Source organism: Pinus tabuliformis, chromosome J (genome assembly GCF_031772625.1).
Source record: "Pinus tabuliformis cultivar Carrire ecotype Pingquan chromosome J, CPIR1, whole genome shotgun sequence".
NCBI lineage: Eukaryota > Viridiplantae > Streptophyta > Pinopsida > Pinales > Pinaceae > Pinus > Pinus tabuliformis.
The window spans coordinates 995746785-995772177 of NC_142295.1; the positions used below are offsets into that span (position 1 = coordinate 995746785).

The window sequence follows — 25393 nt, forward strand, 5'->3', positions numbered from 1 at the left end:
GCTAAAAATAAAATTTTGCAGAAAAATAAAACATCTTACAACATTTCCAGAAGAGTAACTTAGCAAGATTTTCATCCCCAAAGTCTTTCTTTATTGCACAAAAAATGACTACATGAGAGCTTTCTTTAGCACCAGACTCTCAGATCCAATCTGATCTCAAATGACCCCTGACACCCTATTTAAAAGAAAATTTCCCAACGTCTAGTTCGAATGATCCATGTCAAACTAATCTCGACCGTTGATGAGGATCAAAATCCCTTTTAATCTTATCTGTTGAAATTTTAAATGCATTTTAATATATTTAAAAAATTAAAACTTTGCATTTATTTTCTCAAAACTTTGACTTATTATTATTATTATTTTTTAAATTTTTATTTATTTTTAATTTACTTTTTTATTATTAGTCTTTTTTAGTTATTTTATTTTTTATTTTTTATTATTTATATCTTTTATTTTTTATTTTTGGATCCTCAAACTTAGCGTTTGGAAAAATCACCTAGGACCTAGGACTTAGGGCTTATGAAGGGATAAAACATTTTCTAACCCTCAAGACACTTTTCATCATGACTTGTACAATTTTACATCTCAAGGGGGAAAACCCATTTGACATAGACCCTCATCGACCACCCAGTTCTGCGACACAACTATAATCTAGCAGATCAAGCAATTTGTAATAACCTAACCAAATAGTTGGAGTTATTTTGAAATTACTTGTACATAGACTCAACCAAGTACACTAGGAGTCCCCTAAGATTCTAATGACAAAATCCATTCCGGCTTTGGGGTTAGGCTGAAGGAAAACTCTATTGATCATGGATTGGTGAGACAAAAAACCTTCCGGAACGTAGATTATCACTAGAAAATTAGGTTTGCCTAGGCAATTTACATACATGACACAAATCTGCTAAGATCATTTACAATTTACACATGCAGACTGGGTTTACAACATAACACGATCGAGCTAATGATGACAGTGGAATGGCATGGACACGTCGATCAGGCGCTATCTCTTTTGCGAAAAAGGGGGTGTACTGCGATGGGTAGTTGACATGTAGCGGTCAACAGGAGGAGCCACACACAACTTCATTGAGGTAGGACTAGTAGCTAAAAAAGGACTCCCCACCGAAGAGTTTGAGGGCTTGGATGTGATAGTTGCGGATGGGTAGAACTTGGATTGCACACAAATGATCCCAAGTTTAAGTGTAACTCTCGGTAATTATACCTTTACTAGTGATTTCTATGTAATAGATCTTACAGACCTCAACATGGAATTAGGGGTTCAATGGTTGTATTTGTTGGGCAAGCACACAATGGACTACCAAGCATTAGAAATGGAATTTAGAGCACCAAATGGCAGTAAGGTTGTATTGAGAGGCATGTCAAATGGTGGCCCACAGGTTGTTTTAGTCAGGAGGATGGAAGCCCTATTTAGGCATGGAGATATAGCATATGTAGTAGAATGCAGGGTTATGACTCAAAAGATTCCTGGAAATGACAAACCACAACACAAGATAGATATTCAACCAGTGTTGGACAACCATGCTCCAGTATTTGGTGACATTCCTCTAGGATTGCCTCCTAAGAGAGGATTCGAGCACACTATGGAACTGGAAGAGGGAGCCAAGCCAGTGATCACCACATCCTATTAGCACCCGAGGAAATTCAAGGATGAAATAGAAAAGACCATCCAAGAGCTATTAGAAATGGGCCACATCAGACCTAGATTGACTCCATTCGCCTCATCCATGGTCTTGGTAAAGAAGAAGGATGGCACATGGGGCTCTCATGGGATGCATTGACTATTGGGCTCTCAACAAGAAAACCATAAAAAATAGGTACCTTATCCCCAGGATCGATGAACTACTAGATGAACTTCATAGAGCAATTTATTTTTCAAAGATTGATTTATGGTTTGGGTACCATCAAATCCGAGTTTGAGAAGAGGATGTGTCAAAAACAACATTCTGATGCCATTATGGACACTTTGAATTTTTTGGTCAGGCCGTTTGAACTAACAAATGCCCTCGCCACTTTTCAAATCTATATGAATAGTATTTTCAACAAGCAGCTAAGGAAGTTTTTATTGGTGTTCTATGATGACCTTCTCATTTTCAACACAACTTGGGACAAACATTTGAGGCATTTGGATAAAATTTTGAGCATTATGCAGGAATAGTCTCTCTATGCCAAAGTGTCAAAATGCGAGTTTGGATTAATGGAAATTATTTAATTGGGACACATAATCAGCACAAAGGGAGTATAGGTTCATTGAGAAAAGATTAGGGAGTATAGGTTCATTGAGAAAAGATTTAGGCAATATTGGACTTGCCCACACCCAAAACCCTAACAGAATTACGAGGAGTCCTTGGGATCTGCAACTACTACCGTGGTTTTTTTTCTCTCAGTTAAGTGCACCGTTGATAGACTTAACCAGAAAGGGAGCGTTCAGGTGGACAAAAGAATCTAACAAAATGTTTAACAAGTTCAAACAAATAATGAGCTCATGTTCAGTATTGGCCCTTCCTGACTTTGGTTCAGGGGAAGGAACAGGGGTTCTCTTAATGCAAAAGGGCCACCCTATCGCATTTGAAAGTCAGAAGCTTCAGGACATAAAGAAGCTTTAGTCCATATATGACAAGGAGATGTTTGCTATCATGCATGCGTTGGCAAAGTTCAAGAAATATATGGTAGGAAGTAGGTTCATAGTCAAGACAGACCACAATAGCCTACGTCATTTCCTGGGGGAAAAAGGACCTATTGACCACTACGTGTCAACGACCCATAGCAATACACCCTTTTTTTCACAAAAATGATAGCACTTGATCAATGTGTCTGTTTCGTCCAGCTATCATCATCAGCTTGACTTCCAAGATGTTATGTAAACCTTTTCTGCATGTGTATAATGTAAATAAACTTGGTAGATTCGTGTCATCTATGTAACGACCTAGGTAAACCTACTTTTCTAGTGACAATCTCCATTTTGGGAGGTTTTTTGTCTCACCGATCCATTCTCTGATGGTCGACAGAGTTTTCCTGCAGTCTTACCCCAAAGCTGGAATGGATTTTGTTGCTAGGATTTTAGGCATGTTCTAGTGTTCTAGATCGAGTCCATGTAAAAGTAATTTGAGAATAATTCTAACTATTTGGTTAGGTTATTTTATTACAAATTACTTGGTCTGCTGGATTATATTTGTGTCGCATAAATGGGTAGTCTGTGAGGATCTATTACAAATGGGTTTTCCCCCTTGTGATGTAAAAAATATGAAAATTATGATGTAAAGTGTCTTGAGGGTTGGAAAAATAATTTATCCCCTCATAGGTTAATTAATTAAATTTTCTGGCAAAAAATTAATTAAAATCCTAAGCCAGAAATTTAATTAATTCTAGGTCCTAGGTAAATTTAAATTCTCTAAAGATAAAATTCGTCGGTCTTTAAAGATTAAATTCTAAAAGGTCCCAGGACTAAGGTAAATTAATTATTTTGCCAAATTTTAAACTTTTGATCCTTGGGGGTTAAGTCAAAGTCAAAATTTTGGGGAAATTAACTCAATTTTATTTTTTATTTTTTTATTTTTGAGTTAATTAAAATGCATCTAATTAAAAATTTCGAATTTCCCCAAATATTAAAATATTTCAATGGATGAGATTAAAAGAAATTTTAATCTTCATCAACGGTCGAGATTGCTTTGACGAGAATCACTTGAACTAGTTGTTGGAGGATTCATTTTTAAATAGGAAGTCATTTGTCAGTCGATACATTCGACCTTGAAGTCATGTGTTTAGTAAGAAGCTCTTGTGTAATCTTTTTCTAGATAATAAAGAAAGACTTTGGGGTTAAATTCTGCTAGTGTTACTCTTCATGGGAATACTGTAATATGTGTTGTTTTCATGCATAATTTTTTCTAAAGTCATTGATGATAGCTTCTAAAGAGTGATTTGAGTACAAGTATCTTGCTCAGTCGCTGATGTTTGAATAATAATTTAAATTTTGAATGTAATAGCAGGTATCTTTATTTGTCTGAATTTTATTATTATTTTCTCGCTCTATTTTTGGTGGTTGGATTGAGTTTTGCAGGGAAATCTTGATTTTAGATCCTCGGGCGTTAAGCGAAGTTTTCAGTTGGACCAACCAACTCCCAATCTGTGTTTCTTGAAGAGCACAACTAAATTAACTCTGAGCTTATCATACAATTTTTTGTTGGTGATGCACGAAGGGTTTCGAGTTAGCACCTCCTTTAAAATTTAAAAAATCTTTTAATTTCTGTGCAGCATAATGATAGATATGGCTACTTAGAGCCTTCAACTTGTAATTATTGTAATTATTTAACTGGGTTTTTTTTTTTTTTTTATCATTGTATATATCGTTCTGGGTGTTTTTTTTTTTTTTGCAGCTACAGATCTGAAGGAGAAATTTTGTTTGAAGCCAGATCTAGGCCCTGGAGGGTAAGATCTGGCGTCAATATCATTTTGTAGGGACATTATTTTCAGTCTAAGGGTTGGACCAACCAACTCCCAATCTGTGTTTCTTGAAGAGCCCAACTAAATTAGCTTTGAGCTTATCATACAATTTTTTGTTGGTGATGCACGAAGGGTTTCGAGTTAGCACCTCTTTTAAAATTTAAAAAATCTTTTAATTTCTGTGCAGCATAATGATAGATATGGCTACTTAGAGCCTTCAACTTGTAATTATTGTAATTATTTATCTGGGTTTCTGGGTTTTCTTTTTATCATTGTATATATCGTTTTGGGTGTTTTGTTTTTTTTTTGCAGCTACAGATCTGAAGGAGAAATTTTGTTTGAAGCCAGATCTAGGCCTTGGAGGGTAAGATTTGGCCTCAATATCATTTTGTAGGGACATTATTTTCAGTCTAAGGGTTTTAAATTCAGATCTAAGGTCTTTTGGGAGAATTTTTTTTAAACAAAGATATATTGGTTCGAAATTTAAATTTTTTTTGGGTTTTTTCTGGAGTTTTTGGGCTACCAATTTTTTGCCTAGAAGCCTCTCGAAATTCTGTTGCTGTCTCTTGTTGCATTTTTCCATCCTTTTTGTTGCATTTTTACTCTGGAAAAATTTCGAAATTCATTTTGCTGCCTGGGTTTTTATTTTATTTTTATTTTTATCATAAACAAATTTAAAACATTTTTAAAAAACTAAAAATTAAAAAAAAAATCATTTTTTGTGACTTTGAAATTGCTAAGGAATTAAATCAAAAGGAGAATTTGTGTCTTCATATTTAATTTTTTTAAATTTCTATGTGGCCTACAGCCCATAAAAAATATAAATTTAATTAAGTACTTTTGATTTATTTATTTATTTTGGTTACATTAAAATATTTAATTTCCACATTAAATTTGCTTCATAAGCTTAACACATTTAAAATTTACCTAAGGGATAATAAAATTCTAATCTAAAGTTCCTTGGTGTCTTTTTGTGTTAAGTGTAGAATTTTGTGATATTGATTTCTTTATTGTCAAACACGATTAATGTTTCAGAATCATATCTAAAGATTGACTATAGGAGAAAGATAAATTTTTCTAGATCTGGGTTATTGAAGAAAATCATTTTAAATCTAGGATTGTATATTGCATAGCCTTTAAGTTTCATAATTCTTTATGGTATTTAATTGCTAGAATATCCTGCATGCTAAAGTTTTGAGCATTTTACATTTAATCGTTCATGATCGTTGCTTTCATCACATTTATAAATTTCTCTGGATAACTTGTTTTCATTTAGTTTATGGTAAATTGAATATTAAGGCACTGGTCTAAAATCATTTCTATCTTGTGGTTGTGTCTTAATTTACTCAGATCTATCTGTTTCGGTTAGCCAAGACTTGTTTACATTCGTCAAGTTGTTCATCTTTAAGTCTTCTGGAGCTTGTGTTCCATATGCTATCCTCATTCATTCACCTTAGGGACTACCCCCTTGACTTGTCTAGGAGAGAGTCTAAATGGAGTGAGTAAGGATTAGAGTGACAACCCTTACTCTGAGCGTTGTCGCGGTGCCTAAACACTTTGTGCGACAACAAGACCTAAACGAGCAACAACAGAAATGGGTAAGCAAGATCCAATCTTATGATTTTTATATTAAGTATGTGAAGGGAAGAAGAATGTTGTTGTCGATGCACTCTCCAGGAAACCAACAGCATGTGCTCTCATGGAACTCACCGAAGATTGGAAGGCACACCTCTCAGCAGAGTATGCCAAGAACCAGTTTGCTTGCGCACTAATCGACAAAATCATCTAGGATGATAGGTACAAAATAGTTGATGGAGTCATTTATTATAAAGACAAGATATACCTGGTTCTTGAATCTACACTCAGGGAGAAGATTTTGAAGGTTACACATGATATTCCTTCAGCTGGGCATCAGGGATTCTTCAAGACATATCGACAGATTCAAGAACGATTCTCGTGGAAAGGGCTCAAGGAAGATGTGATGAAATACGTCAAGGAATGCATGACATGCCAACAGAATAAGGTTGAGCATACACATCTTGTAGGTCTTCTCCAACCCCTACCAATTCCAGAACAAAAATGGGAGAGCATTTCGATGGATTTCATCACAGGGTTACCCAAAGCACAAGGTAAGGACTGCATCTACACAGTGGTAGACAGGTTGACTAAATTCACACACTTCTTTGCCATCTCAGTTGATTACTTAGCCAAACAAGTGGCAAAATTGTTTTTCAAAGAGGTCTTTAGAATGCATGGGCTTCTAAAGAATGTTTTCAACGATCGTGACAGTAAATTTATGGGTGCATTTTGGCAGAAGCTTTTCAGGCTAGTGGGAACTGAATTGACACCTAACACAAGTGATCACCCTCAACCGACGGTTAAATAGAAATTATGAATAAGTGGATTGAAGGGTATCTACGCAACTATGTGATAGGTCAATAGAAGGGACAGATTAAGTGGTTGTACCTTGGGGAGCATTGCTACAACACCACCTATCATTTATCCATCGGGATGACACCCTTTAGAGCTCTGTGTGGATATGATACACCTTCCTTCATCGACAAATTTTTTGGAGACAACAAAGCACCCCTTTGCCAAAGATTGGATATAGGAGAGTCCGGAAATTCTCAGGGTACTTAAAGAAAATATACATGTTGCTAAGAATTGACAGAAGATGTATGCAGACCAACATCAAACAAAATGCAATTTTGACGCAGGAGATCTTGTTTTCTTGCGATTGCTGCCCTATAGACAGTCTACACACAAGAAAACCGAGGCAAAAAAACTGAAGCCGAGGTTTTATGGGCCTTAGAAAGTTCTTTGTAGAATTGGCAAAGTGGCATATGAGTTGGAGCTACCAAGTGACAACATAATATACAATGTATTGCATGTGTCCTCGCTCAAAAAGGTTGTGGGTTAGTGGGTCACCACCTCCGTTGAACTGCCACCATTAGATGAAGAGGGGCAATTGGAATTGATTCTGGAAACGATCATGGCTGTGTGAGAAAAGAAGTTAAGAGGAAGAGTAATTCCGAAATATCTCATCAGATGGAAAAATTTACCGGAGGAGGATGCGACGTGGGAAGGAGAACAAATTTTGTAGCACCCGAACTTGCAATTGCTTGAGGGCAAGCAATTTCGAGTAGGGGGGCCTGTAATGTCCTCTACAAATTGAGGACAAATGTGACTCATGAGCCTATCCATATCCATCCCTGTAGGCTATAGTCCACTTAAAATGGGAAAAAACCCCAAAATACCCATTGCTGGGCAAGTTTTGGGGCAACTGGGCTTTAAAAGCCCAAAGCTAAGGTTTGGAGTAAGGTTTACTCAATCACTTAAGGAAGATGAAGCTCTCTAGGAAATCTATAAATAAAGAAGGATTGAGTTCATTTTGGATCATCAAGTGTGGATCAATTCATTAGTTTTCTTGAGCAATAGCTTTGAGGGTTTTAAGACCCCTTTTACCTTATCAATGTTGGTGTTGAAAGATCCCACCCTAGTTGATCAATCCTTTCTATCTAGTTTTTGTTTAGATACAAGAGGGGGTACTACTTTATGAGGAAATTCAAATTCTAGAATTAAGCTCTCTACGATTTGTTTTGTGGTTGGTTCAGTGCACCAAATTCGACCCTAAGGCCAACGAAGTTTTGAAAGGCAGGACGAAATGATTTTTTGTGCTGATTCTGAAATAGTTGTGATGCCTTGAAGCTAGAGAAGGTATGAAGTGAATCATACGCTCCCTTTTTATACCCATTTCTGAAGCAAATATAAATGCATTAGGGCTAGCACATGATTGAAGTTGGGGCTTCGTGGCTCATTTTGTGGCTTGCGAGGTGTATAAAACGTGATTTGGGTAGATGAATTTGGTTCACCCGTAATCCTTGAAGCTTAATTCGAATCCCTTGCATCAGATCAAAACCCCCCACAGTATTGGGAATAGGTTGCAAATCCTGTGGCTCTTTGTAGCGAATCAAAGAAAATTGATCCTAAGGCAAATTGGGGGTCGCTGAAGGTTTCTGTTGACAAATCCAAATGACTGGAAGTTGGGTGAGGCTTGCTGTAGTTATTTCCAAATAGTCGATTCATATTCTCTTGAAAAACATAATCGTAACTGCAAGTCCTAGGCCCTAGGGTTTAATTGTGAAAGAACTGAGTTTGGGATTTTTCCAAAGCAACGCAAGAAGGGCATCTTTAGAAGTATCGAAGCTAATTGAAGGCACACTAAGATTTGGGATTATCAAATTATGGTAGCGTTGCTCTCTGTTGAAGGGATGCTATCTTTCTAATTTGTTGTAGGACGTTGCATGGGATTGGATCTTTTGTGATGAATTGTTAAACTGCATTGTTGAAACTTTTTGCATTCCTGTTATTATATTTTTTATTGCAATTGTAGCACTGTACACAAGATGCATGCCTATAATCTGCAATGCATGTCACGGTAGTAAGTAGCTTAAGAGCATCACTAAAGCGACAATTGCCCCAAACCGTAGTGCACTCAAAAGAACTGGAACCAAGATAAATCAATAGGTGGTTATATGTAATATGCATTGTGAGAGCATGATCAACCATATCGATTTGGTGATAGATGGGTCATTGAAAGATCTAATCAATTTGAGACATAGACATAACCATTGAAGCCTTGAAAAGCAGAGGGGGACCCAAAATTTGGGTGTTAAGCTAAAATTTTTGGGTGTTGTTGTAGCAGCTACAACACAAAGTTAGGGTGTGGTTCACTTTCACTGTTTATACTAATTAGGTTAATAACGCAGTTATAATTGTCCATGCCAACCAGGGATGATCACCCATGGGAAGAAAGGTTAAAATACTTTTGATATTGATAGTTAACTACGATACTTGTTGTTAGAATTCCATGCACCCCAGGTTTGGTCTACATGTTAACTAGAAAACACAAACACACTGAAAATGTCCAACTCTAAAACTTTTTCACAATGGAATATACTTGCAATTAGATCAATGTATGGTACACAATAATTAATGCCCAAATATGATTTCTTATTATCCCTTTAACAATAAGCACTAGGGCTCCCGTACTAGGGAAAGTGGCTGTTTACAATCACCTGGAAAATGCCCAAATCCAGGTCAAACCCTTTGACCAAACACTTAGGGCTGAGACTTTGTCCTCTAAGCCCTCTCTGCCCAAATGTAGACGCCTACAACACCCCAACAACATTGATGTAGCACTAAGTTGCACGAAACGCCAAAACATCTAGAAGTTTCTGAAACGGGGACGACCCGAAATGCGACCCCTGGAAAATGGAAACGCGGCTGAAACGTCATATATATATATATATATATATAACACATTATTTTCCAAGAAAAGAAAGAATGAGACATAAATGACATTTTAGAAGGAAATCCAAATTTATATTAACTCCAACAGATGATTACATGATGCAAATATCCAAAATTAGCCTTTATAGATGAGGCTTTACATCCAAGACTCCAAAATCAACCTTTATATGTGAGGCTATATGTGCTAAAACTGAAATAAAACATGAGCTAAAGACAATTATGGCTACATTAACATATCATTACTAATAAAACTCCTCATCCTCATCAGCAAAGATAGAACAAGATGCTTGTTCAATAGAAGAGGCAACTCTACTAGTACTTTCAGTTGCACTTGCACCAGCATTGGCACAAATATCAAGAGCAGAAAGAGAGAGCTCTAAATCTGGACATTTGGGTGTTAGAAGGGGCCGCACCCTTCTTCACCCCCTTGAGCTGGCCGAAAAAGGTAAAAAGAAAATTAATTTCGCCTTTCTGCTGCCCGAAACGCCGCCTATAGCGGCTGAAACGGGGCCAAAACGCCGCTGGCTGTACTGTACAGCGTTTTGAAATCTCGAAACACCATACGGTACTGCCAATGGCATTTCGACCCTGTTTCAAGGCCGTTTCGCCATTTCCGGCCATCCCCGGTACTGGTACGCCACCTTTTTAGGTGTTTCCTGCGACATAGATGTAGCAAACTAGGGGTTTACCAGCCCTCCTTAAATTAACCAAACAACAATCTGTTTACCTGGCAGTTCTCCTATAGCTCATGGTCTGCTTATTCAACCCTCCTATAGTAGAAAACTCTCCTTTTCTCCCACATATAGCCCTCTGCCAGCTCTGCTGTATCTTGTTACCAGACCTTGGCCTCCTCTCTTAGGCCTTCGGTCTCCCTTCTTAGCCCTCAGCCAACTTCCGGTAGTAGCTTCGGCCTACTCCTTTAGCCCTTGTGACCTGCTCCTAGGCTTCAGATCTCTGCGGCCAACCCTTTTCCTTGCTGTGGCCAGCCTCTCTTGGCTGCGACCTCGTTTAGCAGCCCTTCATGCAAATAAAATGTGTTGCACCTTCTCCTTAGGCCAGTGGATGGCCTTAACCAGAACTCGGTCTGTCCATAGACCTTAAACTCAGCGAACTGTCCTCCAATTTTTTTCCTGTGGCAAGGGCACTCCTTCAGCCCCCGGTCAGGTCTCTTCTAGCGCTCTTGCTCCTCACAAGAAGAGTAATCCTTCATGCTTCTTTTCATCAAGCGTCTCCATTGGCTTTCTAATTATACTTTTCCATTTGTCCCTTTGGAAGCCCCTTTTTTCCATCAAGAAACCTCCAACACCAAACTCAACATTAGATTAGAATGTTAAATGCTTTCCTTGGGCACAAAACCCCATCACTTAGGGTACAAAGCCCACAACTTGGGTGCAAAGCCCATACACTCATAAAATCACTTTTTATGAGTGTTTCTCACAAGCTTAGCGCCAAGGGCGTGTGAGAGTACCTCCCTATGCTACCCAATTTCAAAGGTAATAGGTCACCAACTCTAACTTGAGTTGAAACAGCATAAATGATCACACACTGAACAAAAAAGTATAAACAGTTTTATTTTTTACCAGTTTGAGTAAGGTATTTAGTTTCTTCTTATCTTAACATGGAATTTGTGTGCATAAGCTATCTTGACAGACCTTAATTAAAATTCTTTTTCAAATATTAAAGTTGTTATGATTCTCTTGTTTATGCTTTAATGTGCCAATTATTAAGGGTCAAATTCCAACATACTGTAACATTTTCCAGGGAGGTGATTTGATCAAGTGGGATAAAGCAAGGATTGGGTACTATGTCGGTGTTGATATTGCGGATGGCTCAGTAAGTCAGCTATCCTATGTATTTTTAAATTAACTTTTCGTTTGCTCTTTTCCCCTACAAAACAGGACTAGTTATCCTTTTTATTTTGCTAAAAATATTTATTGTTTAGTGATGCTTTACTTCAATTGAAGTGCTAAATGTTAAAATACTTCCACTTAGGATCAATTCGAACTTCCACTTTGTATTCCAGTCATCCATTTATTTAGTTAGAGTTTGTCTTTTGTTGGGTTGATCTAAATGGGAAATTGTAATATTAATGTTGTACATAAATGCACAGTTTCTATAAAATGTGAATTTAGGGATTTGTTTGTGATAATTTACCATGTTATCTTCCTCAAATTTAACTGCAATGTTGTTTATTCATTGTGTTTTCTTACAATACAAAGATCTAAAAGGTTAGGGTGGATTTCCAACACATTATTGATAGAAGTTCATTTATTGATTTACAGTCTTAAAATGTAGCTCAGCGCTCTCAATGCATCTGAATAAGATTGGTTGAAGGCAGCTAGTTAAATTGAAGAAAATACTTATAGAAAGTTGACAAGCGTTAAGAAATTTGACAAGAAGATAGTTTCCTTGCAAAAAATTTTGATGATGAGGGGTTTGAGAATACAAGAAAGGGGATTGTGTGATAACCAAATATTGCTCACGAACCAATAATCCAGAATATTTGGAATAAAATAATAATATATAAATATATGAGAGAATTGATATGATATGGTTACAAATAAGGGCCCTGTATATATACCTACGTGGGATGCCCTTTCATGAATAATTATGTCCTTTGAGACATGTTATTTCATAATTATTAGTTATACTTGTTAATTATTATTATTATTATTTATATCATTGTATGGATATTTATGTTCGTAATGTTGCCTTCCCTTTAGAAATTTTTTGTACCAAAAGCATATTGATGAAAAGGCTTGATATTTTTTGTTTGTTTGTTTGTCTTGCAATATCTTCACATCTTTCCAATTCTTGGAGTTGTCATCTTTGATGATACAAGACTACATGAACCTTTGAGTGTTGAACAAAATTGTCGAATCGTAAAATGATCTAACCATTCCAATTTGAGTTTCCATAGAAGTTTGCACTTACTTGATACCTAAGATGAATTATTATCATAAGACTTATCTATGTTGACGTCAATATTTTCCATCTTTTGATTTATAGATTTTATATGTGATGTTTTGATATTCAAGTTTATCATTTTTTAATATTTTAATTTAATGAAGCTTTGATACCAAATGTGATAACCAAGTATGGTTCACAAACTAAAAATCCAGAATATTTGGAAAATAAAGATACTATTGAAGATCAAATAATAATATATAAATGTACGTGAGAAATGATATGATTTAGTTACAAATGAGGGCCCCATATATATATATATATTTAGCCACACCCACACACACACACACACGGGATGCTCTTTCATGAACAATGGTGCCCTTTGAGACGTGCTTTCATAACTATTAGTTATACTTATTAACTATTATTATTATTTATTCTTCTCGTGGGTGAACAAAGTGGTTGGCACAATGGGATGTATAACTAATAATTGGGATATCTTTGGCTTGTTGTGAGAAGGCTCAAGCAGTAGGCTCGCCCACACTCTTGGAGTCTCAGTTTTTGTAGTCATAAATTCCTGGTATCTGGCTTACGAGCTGTTGGATATACTCTTGGTGTTATAGTGGCAACCACTAGGTTTGATCTTTGGCCTCGCCCATATTACTCCAATGAGTTATCGATTCACCATGGTAAAAAAATAAAATAATTATAATAATTATTTATATTATTTTATACATATTTATATATAAGGACTTGCACGTAATAATTGATAATTATGAATGTATATCTCAATTCAGTGTTGTAACCATGTTTAATGGAGATATTGACATAATTCTTGGCTTACCATGGTTGGGAACATTGGGTACTTTCATATTAAACACATAGAAAAAGTTTTTGTCTTTTCCCTATAAAAGAAGATAATGACATTCCAGAACATTAAAATGAAGTCAAAATCAGCAATACCTTCATCAAAGCATTTTAAAGATATCTCAAAGGTAATGCTCAAGAAAATCAAAAGTCAATATGAAGTGTACAAAACGAATTTGATGAAGTTATGTGAGATAAAAGGAAGAAATTTCTCACTTAAAAGATCACACTTGGAAACTACTTGTAGAAGTCAAGAAGTCCAAGGCAACGAAGCAAAAATTAGAGCGAAAAAAGGAAGGTCTTGAGAAGAAACTCAATGAAAGCCTACCAATACAAGATGAAGAAAATTCTTGATTGAATATCCTTAAAAAGTTGCTGGAACAAATAAAAAAGTTAAAAGATGATAGATTTGAAAATCCAGATATTAAAGATATCAGCAAAGTAGAAAACAATGAACTTTCATGTTTCAAAAATCATAATGAAAATCTTCTCACTCAAATTAAGAAGCTTAAGAATGATAAGCAATCATTGGAAAATAGAATAGAACAACTTATCAAGACAAAATCATCAAAGTCCTCAGATGAAAAAATTGAAGTTGAAGAAAAGGGAACAAATACTTCTAGATAATGTCATGATTCAGAAAGATTTCCATGCACTTGAAAATACATACTTAGACGCTGTAGTATAAACAATGGAAATTCCAAGTGAAGATGCATAGACCAACCTAGCAACATCAGTACATGAAAAATATCATATACCAAAATTAAACGAAGAAAGTGCTACAAGCATGATCAAGAAAAATCATATCACAAAAATACCTTATTGACATCCTCATCATAAAAGCAGATGCTTTAATTAGTCAGTATATTAACATTGTTTAGAACCAAAACAACTAACTTATGTTCAGAAAAATATTGATGTCAACAATATTAGGACGCATGATAACAATTCATATTGGAAAGCTCATAAGTTCAACATTCCACAAAAGAATGAATTGGGATGGTTAGATCATTTTTTAGTTTGACAATTTTGCTCAGCACTTAGAGGTTTGTATCATATCGTATCATTGAAGATGGCAACTCCAAGATTTGGGAAAGATGCAAAGAGATTCAAGACAAAGGAAAATATATCAAGCCTTTTCATCAATATGTTTTGAGAACAAAGCATTTCTATGGAAACACACAAACACACACATAATGCTTACTAAAATAATAATTCATATAATGAAATGAAATGTCTCAAAGGAGATGACTTTTATGAGCACTCTGTTGCAATATATATATGGGGTCTCATTGTACTATATCATATCATTTTCTCATACATTTATATAATAGATATTATATCTTTGAAGTATTTCCTTATTGTTTTACAAGTATTTTAGATACTTTATTGTTGAGCCGTATTTGGTTATCACATTTTGGTATTAGAGCTTCATTTATGATTTGGCCTTTGGCTATGCTCTTATTAGAGCAATTTCAGATTTTACTTCAAAATAAAAAGCATCTTTATTCTCAATTGGTTCTAGAATTAATAATTGATTTTCCAAATTGATGTTAATGTAATTTTCTTTATAGTTCTCGTTGATAACGATATTAATATTTTTCCTTGAATACTCCCATTTAATGGATAATCCATAACATGATATCATGCTACCTTTATAAGAGAATCTTTCTTCATTTTTGAATTTTCCTTTCGTACTTCAAAACTCCTTTATATTCTTTTATTAAATAATCCTCTTTTAACTTTACCTTACTTTTAGAATTACTTCATTTTATTTTAGAAATAGCGATTAAATAAATTCAACCAATAAACTTAATCTATAAAATTACCACTTTTTACTTCTTAAAGTACCTTATTTTTTTTAACCAGAAAGAGTAGTATATTTATATATAAATCGCGCCCGTTCGCATCCAAAATCGGGATTTTACATCAAAATTTTGAGCCTGCTAAGGGCTTCTGAAAATTCATTTGTTCCCCATCCCTTCCTAGAGAAATTTTCCCCAAAAAGCCAAAAAAATTTCCCATAACTGGTAGCCTGTGGCTATACATTCTACAATATTGATGTAATAAATATTTACAAGTGAAGTTTGCCATTAAAAAGCATCTTTAAACTAAGATAGAAAATAGATTACTCCATCGACAACACTGGAGTTAAGATTGAGTCCAATATATTCTTCATCAGTCCTTGGGCTGTTCTCTGCCATTTTGAGCTTTAGTTGCTCCTCAGGGCGTCCACCTCATGCTCTAGTTGTCGAATGCGCTCCTCGATTTGCTGCTCCTACATTTCTAGCGCCTCCTTTTGTTGCTGATGGATGCACCTCTGCATAATTGCCAGACCCTCCCTGAATTCCATATGCTCTTGCACATAGCCATTACAAATATGCTTGTTTCTGCCACCCTCCTGAGCCCTGCCCTCCCTCGACCCCCCTGTCTGAGGCCGACGACGGCCCCAGGAACCAGACAACGAGCCCTCCTCCACTGAGTTGCTTTGCACACTCATTTTCACCACCAGGGAGCTACCAGAGTGACCAATCTCCAAGGTGCCGCGAACCCCCCACTCAGGATTGTTCCAGGCAATCAACCCAATGCCACCATCTTGCTGCACAACGAAAATTCCGCCCTTACCAGCACTCAACTTCCTCCCACGACTGCACACACCACTGGTTACCACCCTTGTGGCCAACACCCTAACCAGAATCCTACAAAAATTACTCAGTGACCTCAGCCCCGGCCGTTGGGCCTTCGTAGAGACCACCCGAGCAGATACTGACCAAAAACAATGACAGAAGATCAAACCGTTACCCAATTTATAGAAGATGCAGGTCCGAACTCTGATGTAGGACTGGAAATTGGTACTCATGATGCTGAGATCCCAATGCTCCACCATTATTTCCCATCTTCTCGCTTCGTCCTTCATCCTTACCCACGCCTTCCTCCCACGCGCGATCTGAGCAATTCAGATCAGAGGGATTAAATGCTTCTCACCCTCTCCCATTTTCTTACTTGCTCCTGTGCTGGAACGTCGACCACTGCAACTGTTTCTATGCTGTGAGGACTGGGCTCTCACGCTGTGAGACCTCCCAGTACCAAGTGTAGGACATATGTGATGGGAGCAGCCACACTGCGGCAGCAAGTCGAGTTGACCTATGCCACGAGGCGTGAGGACGGGCCGGGCCGAGTTAAGGCCAATGAGATAGGGACCAGGGAGTGGGGGATGGTTCGGTTCGAAAGGAGGCATCCCAGATTGAAATGAAGAAGGGTGACGAGGGCTAGGGAGGAGAAATGACATGGAAGAAGAGGGGAGGGGAAGGAAGGGGCCTGGGGGGGGGAGGGGACGAGGAGGATGAAGGGAGAGAGGGGGGCAAGGGGACGAAGAGGATGAAGGGAGAGAGGGGGGCAAGGGGTATATAGGTGCTAACCCCAAATTAACCTTGTTTCTTTTATTTCCTAACTTCTTGATCTAGCCAAGAGTGCCTTCCCCAGTCCAATGTTTGAAAACCTTTACCATGTTTAGGGAATGCAGTGTTTCCTCTATTTCATTCACTATACTTCTTTTTGCATTTAATTGGCAGGGCATATTTTCTTGCTTATTTGATTCCTGATTATTCCCTCTTAGGATGTGAAAGAATGACACTAGATCAAAGAGAGGAATCATACCTTGGGATCTCTTAATGATTTAGTTTAGATTCATGTTGTTTGCTGATGAATTGTATTTCATATGTTTTATTATCAACATTGAGTCTCCTAAGACTTGGATCTTCCTGATGCCCTTTTTTTGAGCTAGAGAAAGTCCGAGGAATAAACCATACGCCTCAACTTGATTGTTTGTCTTCCTTCCTAGGTCCCAAGCATATCTGTCTTCGATGTTTCCTTCGAGATTAATGAGAATCCCTCCCCCGCCTGCCACCCCATTAAAGTACCTTATGCTTAAAAAAAAAACTTTGGATAAGAAAGTACCCTATATTTGAAGTTGTTGATTTTTTAAGTGCAATAGATACAAGCACTAATTTCTGAAAAACTGATAATTACTTCTAATGGTGTAGACATTCTTTTACCCCTTCTAGTTTTATCATTTAGCAATTACACTTCAGAAATTCAACCATAAATGCAAAAGAACAGTAGAGATCACGATGCATAGAGATAACATAAGATTTACTGTAAGAAAATCCTTGTGGGGGGAAAAACCCAACAATCTTTTCCTTCGAGAAATTATTAAGTTCAACAAGAGATTCTACTAGTCAAATATGATGGTCAAATTGACCAACAATGCTATGGTCAAACCTGGTCAAACTTCCCTCTTGTCAATTCAATCTTCTTTGCAACAAACTTGGCGTTGTTTGATTTGACTAGGCCGAAATTTGGCCTCCCAGAATTTACCCAGAAACCTGGCCTTGCTACCTAGAAAATTTGGGCCTGCTGTGCAGAAGAAGGTTGCGGGGGAGCGCCCCCTCGAATTTGCTCCCAACATGCCCTCTAAGCCGAAGCACACTCCTGCAAAAAAAATCTCCCTGGATTTCTTTGCAATTTTTTTTTTGTAATTGTTTATCGCAAAGATGTTCCAAACACAATTTTTTTCAAAGAAACAAGGGTTTTTGAGTGGGGCAACCTAATATTCAACCCTATGGCCCCAATATTGATATGAAATTCATGGTAATGTTAAATGCTTATAGTAAAAGTGAGATTCTCTTTTACCTTTCATTTTCATCCTTTTATTTAAATTTTCAACATTACCATGAAATGACTCGGGATGTTTGAGAGTGGTTATGACCTCATTGGATTTCATATGGAGAAAGTAGAATTTTAGATCTCACTGAAAATCCAGTAGACTTGTAAGTTTTTTAGGATTTCAGGGTTGGGGAGATTGCAATGTTTCCATTGGATTTTGTCATGTACTAGGGTATGGAACTCAAATTTAATCAAGAGCACCAAGCCCTCTATGTACCTTGATGTTAGTGACATTGGTTTTTGAACTCCTCTATCATGAACCTACTAAAAATGTATGCATCACTCAAACAAAATCTTGATTTGACATGCTACGTTTTTCTATCTTATGTTAATCCTTAGAGGGTGATATTAATGACAAAGATCCCAAGTTAGGCAATGATTTTGATGATATGTAGGTATTTGTTGTAGCTTGATTTTTTTGGATGCTGGAGGCCATCCAGAGCCTATATGTTGATGTATTTTCGGTTCAGAGATGGATTGCACTTGATGCTATTTTGGTTATGTGCACCCTTACATGCCTATATGAATGAGAACTTGTAATTTGTGGACCCATGGTTGATGACGATTATAACTACTAGATGAATGACGTTATATGGTTTAATCCATGATTTTTTGTTTTTTATCACTAATTCATCATTCTACATGCTTTTGTTGACATATATACATCAAAATATATATTATATAAAATTCGCTCCTGAACCGAGAGGTTTTGAAAATGTTGCCCTCCACTCTAGCTTTCGCTTCTGCTTCTTGCTTCGGTGATGTAGAATGTGCAACTTAGAAGTTCAACCTGCTATCCATAATATGCCCAAAAACTCGCACGTGTGAAGCTGCAGGAGAGAGAACCACAAGTGTGAAGTCAATGAGAGATAGAAAAGATACTTGAGATGTCTTCGTCCTTCTTCTTTTCCTTTGCTTGGATGCCCAGAAGATGTCTTGTCTTGTGAGAGATCAAATTATGCTTGAAGGAGAAGGTCAAGTGCCTTATATATAGTGTTATGGCTGACCTGAATGGGTGTCTCTTCACTGGGACCGACTTGACTTGAAGGAGGGTTGACTTCACAAGTTTGGAGTCAACATTTCAAAAATTCAAAAGTCGAAATTTTCTCTTTTGAAACCAACATGAAGAACATGTCTTATATTAATCATTTCAAGGACTAAAATAAAATGACATGAAGAACATGTCTTACATTTTTCATTATATATATTTCAAGGGCTAAAATATTAATTATGAAGACCGACCATAGCTACAAAATTCAACACTCCCTCTTAGCTAGGGAGGTATTCATAATGACTATTGGATGTTCTCTTCTTGGCAAAATTCTCTAAGAAAAGGTTCATCATTTATCATCAACATCAACATTAACATCATCCAATTATCATAATCCTAGTCAACATATATGATCTATTTAAAAATATACAAAATCAACTAAGTACCATAATTCTAGTAAGCATCTCTAACCTATGGTACATCATTAGCATCATCTAGTCACCATGATTCAGTCGGCGCCTTTAACCTATGTTGTACTGACTAGTCCTTGTTCACCACCATCCTAGTCAATCTCTTGCTAGTTTTTGTAGCATCAGATGTGTTCTAGCCACGAAATTTGGTGGAGAGGCTAGAATGCATGTATTCTTCAAAACCCATAAATCATTTATGGAAATTCCACTCAGAGACGACTTAATTAGATTTATTAATCAATTTTAAATATATCCTAAGTCTAAACTTAGGAAATATGATTAATTAATTAGAATTAATTAAGTCATGGTGTGAATGTTTTAGATAGAATTAATTAAGTCATGGTGTGAATGTTCTAGATAGAATTAATTAAGTCATGGTGTGAATGTTCTAGAAACTCACACGGATCGACAGGAAAATAATTTGGGCCATCGATTATGTTTTAATCTTTTTCGTTGGTGCTCCAACAGAAGATTATAAGAATAAGTCGATGGGTAGATGGAGAACACATGAGTGGAGTTACTTTGTTGCTCAGGCATATCGATTTCTCAGCGGCTGAAGTTCAACAGAGGAGATAGAGCCGGAGGGTGAGTTGTAGGGGAGAGAGAGAGGGTATTAATAGTGGTTTGGCTGAAGTGTAGGATGAATTCTGGAAGAGACAGTGTGAGGAGAGAAGTAGTCCACTAGAGCACTGCGCAAAGGGTGACGCAGAGACACCAACGTATGGGCAGAGGGTCCATCTCGGGGTCAGGGAGTCGTTGTGGAGAGTGAGAAATTTGTTACTAAATTTTTCTCAGTATTTTCCCTCTGTTTTGCTATTCAAATTCTTGTACTTGAATTACTGCTGAAAAATTAATAAAGAAACTCTCATCTATGCGCCAGTTTTCCTGAGTTGGGTTTTTCTGGGGACAATTGTCCAAAAATAACTGTGTCAATATCTTTATGTGTGTGTTAGAATTTCTCTAATTTTCCAGCATTTATTTTTCTTCCGTAGTATTTGTCTTGTGAACGCTGCAGTGTATATGTTTCAATATTTGTTGTAGGAAACTGCAAATAATGTGTTTAATTAATTTAACAAATATAAGAAATATTATTAGTTGTTGTAGTAGGATTTCGGGTTTGGGAATTTTCACATGGTATCAGAGCACAGGTAGAAGTCGGAAAGTTCAGTTGCAAAGAGGAGGAGGAGCTTAGTAGCACTGCGTAAGCAACTGCTCAAAACCCTAGAGGCTGTGCATCTCCTTTGGCTAGGAGGGTCAAAAGTCTATTTCTTTGAGAGAGTCGACAGAGCAATTAAATTTTCCAGATTGAGGATTGCCAGAGCTAGAGGGAGCAACAATATTTTTTTGCAGAGAATATTTTTTGCTGGGACGTAGTATTTTGCAGAGAATATTTTTTGCTGGGACGTAGAGCCAATAGGGAAGTGCACCAGACCCTGAAGGACGCCGGGGAGTTTGTCGGAGCTCCTAAGACAGACAAGGGACAACAGAGGCAGCTTGATAGATATCAAGCTTTGGTAGCTCAAGTTACTAAACCCTCCAGCTTTCAGGAAGCCGCACAACATCACGTGTGAGTGGAATTCCATGGTGGAAGAATATAGTTCTATCATGACAAATGATGTTTGGGAGGTAGTGCATACACTGGAAGACAAATTTGTTGTAGGTTCCAGATGGATCTACAAGATCAAGTATGCTGCAGATGGCAATGTAGAGAAGTACAAGGCTAGATTCGTGGTGAATGGGTATGCACAGAAGGAAGGGATAGACTTTGAGGAGACCTTCGCCCTAGTTCCCAGATATACCTCTATTAGATCTGTTATATCCCTAGTAGCGTAGTTGGGATGGGAGATTCACCTGATGGATGTCAAGATGACATTCTTGAATTGGGTGATAGAAGAAGAGGTGTATATGGGAGCACTGTGGGTCTTGATGCTCTTTGGGTTATTCTCCCTAGCCACATTTTGTGGCCCCTGGTCAATAATTTGACCTGTCTATATTCTGACTTAGGGAGAATGTCTACCCCTTGATGCAACAACATCACCATTCCCTCTAACCGAGGAAAATATTATCAACCACTCTGGCTTGTCCTTGAAGTATACAAACTTCTCAAGCTTGTCCCTAAAGTGTACAAACTTTGCTCTCGGATAGAGGCTTTGTGAGCCTCACTGCTCCCTTTTGTACCATGTCTCGATATGTGTCTTGACCTGTCATCATGGTCGTTCCTACACTTGATTAAAGAATCCTGTGAGCAGTTACTAAAGCCATATTGATTTATAATTCACCAAACTAGCTACATTATACTTAGCTCCTGCAGTCTTGAGTGCAACAGATGTCTACTTCCTGTCGAAGTAGAATCCAAACTAAATCATCATCTTGATGTGCTCTTCCCTTCTTCAACATTCTCTGCCCTATCTCAATTTGTATATCCTTGTAGCTGCTTCCTTCACTAGAACCATCACAACAATTGATTGACACTGAAGCAGATACTGTGGTTGCAATCTAGTTGCTCCCTTTGCCACTTAAGCTTCTTCAAAGTAGTTATCATGGAAGTGGCCATGGATTGGCTGTCTTTCATCTCAAATCTCTGAAGGATCGTGATAATAGGCTTATTGGGCTTTTGCCACACTTTTCGTCCCAAGAAGTAATGCATGTAACTAATATCCTTCATCTTGAACTCAGATGTCAACTCCCTCTGACATTGAAGTAGAGCTTGGCAACTCTCTCTATCACTGAAGCAAATCCTTTTGCCATTGTTGCTCCCTCTGTCATGTAAGTCTTTCTGTTCCCATTAGAAACAAGTCATGTAATAACAAGATCAACCAAGATCCATCAAGTCCAATGTGTCTGCTTGTGATCGTACAAAGCTTTCTTTAGTTTGTAATCATGAGACTTCTTCTCAGCCCTGAGGTATCTTTATGTACACTTCTTATTCTTCAATAATTGAGAAAGTGATCTCTGCATCTACCTGGTGCAATTTTCAAAGCAATAGAAATTCTAACAGAAGTGTACCTGACAACTGAAGCAAACGTCTTGTCATAGTCTTCTCCCTCTTTCTGGGAGAATCCTTGAATCTTGCTTTGTACTTCTCTATGTTGCCATCTACTACATACTTGTAGATCCACTTGGAATTCACCACTAACTTTCCTCAAATCTTGACATAGTCTTCATTATGGCATCCTTCAAACTTGCTAGCCTGCTTGCTCCCTTTGAACTAAGAGCGCTTTCGATCACTAGATATGGTTCTAGATATCAGTACAACTTCTCCCTCTTGAACACAAATCACTCTGGGAGAATCCTCTTGTTGCAAGCTTTGCTTCGTTCTTCCCAATGCTTTCATCTGTTACCAAAGCCTTGACAACCTTTACGATGTATGTGCAATCCTCACTAGGAGGTCATGGATGAAATGATTATTATCTAGCAAAAATGAAACAAAGACAAGAGGCTAACAAATGATAATCAAGGAAGAGAGATATCAAGTAATCTTTGAAAATTGAAGGATTGTCAACTCCCTTTTGATCCTTGTCTTCTTGTAGGAATGAAATCCATCTACAATTTCATCATCCTCATCCTCATCATCAACATTCTGCTTTCATTTTCTTTCTTGCATGAGCTAGGATTTCTTATTTTAGCAGAAATCTAGATCAAACTCTCGGGTTTTTCTTATCAAGAATTCTATATTTCTAGGGTTTACAAATCAGTTCTAAGAAGGGATCATAGCATAAGTGTTATGACTTCTCTTTTTATGTGAGATACCCCTTCAACTCCCTCTTGCTCCTAGCCTACTTGCAGAAATCAAAGATCTATTTGCAATTCTAGTAAAACATGTTCTTTTTTTTTCCGAAGAGAAAAATCGTAATCTTTCATTATATGAGAAAAATTACATGTAGTAGATGCCCTTAGGCATATGTGTTATCTGATTAATCAGCCAGAGCTATATACATATTTGCATTCGCAAAAACTTGACCTTGCCAGCCATTTTCAAAACACTGTCTGTGATGTAATTAGCAAAAAATAAATATTCATGTTCAGTTTCTATATATAAACATTTTAATAAAAAGGAAAAAAAACATCGGCCAGTTCTCCAATGTCTATGGCCGATCCACCCTGTGATATTCCTGATCTATGTACGGTCTATGGTGGTATTGATAGACTTCTGCATCCACCTGCTCTGTGATTATCCACAAGCCTCTGGGAAGTAACGAGCCCTCCTTGGAAAGCCTGTCAGCATCCTCATTGTATTCCCTGTGAATGTGTTGACAAGAGATCAAATTAAAAGCTGTTTTGAGATTAAGCATGTCAATAAGAATGTTTTTGTAAAGTAATGGCATGGCATTGATTAACAACATTGAACCAGTTTATGATGATTTGTGAGTCTCCATAGATCTGAACAGATATGCAGTTATGTGCTAGGGAGAAATGCAGCAGATGTCTAAGTGTAAGGAGCTCAGCATAATTGTTAGATCCGTCTCCCAGGCCAAGTTTGACTTTGTAGGAATGTTGTTCAGAGATATATAGGCAGAAGCCCCCCCCACATCCATGAGGCTGTGCTGCCCCGTCGAAGAAGGCCCATGGCCAAGATTTATCAATGTTCTCGGGGCCTGATATAGAGCGAGTGCGTGGAGGCAAGTCCTCAGGGACATCATGGAAGGCGGTCAGGGCCTGTACAAAGAGCAGATGCCAATTTACAGGCTGGTTTTTGAAGATGAATCGATTTCGCCCAAGCCAGATAGTCCAACAGAGTATAAGAGGGAGGCATTGTTCTTTATGCTTTTGATGGGCAGATGTCCAGCTATTCCAGGCATGTATAAGAGAAGGTCCCTACCAAGTGTTCCTGATTGCGAGCTGCTGGGTGATGGCTTGCCAGAAATGAGAGACTTGTGTACAGTGCAGGAATAAATGCTCATTAGTTTCGGATGCCTGTTGACAGAGGACACATCTGCTTGGCCCATATACAGATCTATGCATGAGCGCCTCTCCTGTGGGGGTTTTGTTATTAAGAACAGACCACATGAATAGCCGGGATCGAGGGGGAGCTTTTAGCCTCCATAATTGTTGCCACTAGCTCTGAGGGTGAAGGGGTTTTCGAGCCTGTATAAGATGAAGGTATCCAAGCTTAGGGCTGTAAATCCCGTGCGCAATAGGGGTCCAAACGAGGGCATCAGGTTCCTGGTTGAGAATGATATGTGCCTCCTGAAGAGCCCTTATGAATATATCCCATGATTGCTGCCACTATTCAAGGATATCCAGATCATGAGCTGATCTCCGCTGTTGCCTGAGAAAAATGCGGGGATCTGGTTCTGCAATGTGTGCTAATGTCTTGACCTCTCTACGATTTAGGAAAAGTATGAGCTCCGGAGGAAGAATATACAGATTGTCGCCCCCTATCCACGGGTCAATGCCAATTCTTACCGAATGACCATTATTAATGCGCCATGCCAGATCAGCTCTGATGAAAGGCATTGTTTGTAAGATGGATTTCCAAACAATGGAAATGCCTCCTCTAGGCCAGGTTTGTTGTCGCACCCAGTCCAATATCTGTACGGCCAAATGTACTTTGTGAAATGTTACTGTAGTACATATAATGCTAGCAGTGAGGAGAGTCCCAATGCTCATCTTTATGTTTCTAGGAGCTTTTGCAAAAAGTAGGCAACTCCTTTATCCCCCA

The 25393-nt window shown here is 37.6% G+C and overlaps 1 protein-coding gene across 3 annotated transcripts in view; it reads left to right on the plus strand.

Moving 5' to 3' along the window:
• The window catches only part of LOC149230188 (mRNA capping enzyme family protein), a 222091-nt gene that overhangs the window by 39228 nt on the left and 157470 nt on the right, over positions 1-25393 (plus strand). For all 3 annotated transcript variants that reach the window (XM_089378889.1, XM_089378888.1, XM_089378890.1), the window contains one exon: positions 11533-11604. In XM_089378889.1, the coding sequence (XP_089235015.1) occupies positions 11533-11604 (72 nt within the window). The remainder of the gene's footprint in view (positions 1-11532; positions 11605-25393) is intronic.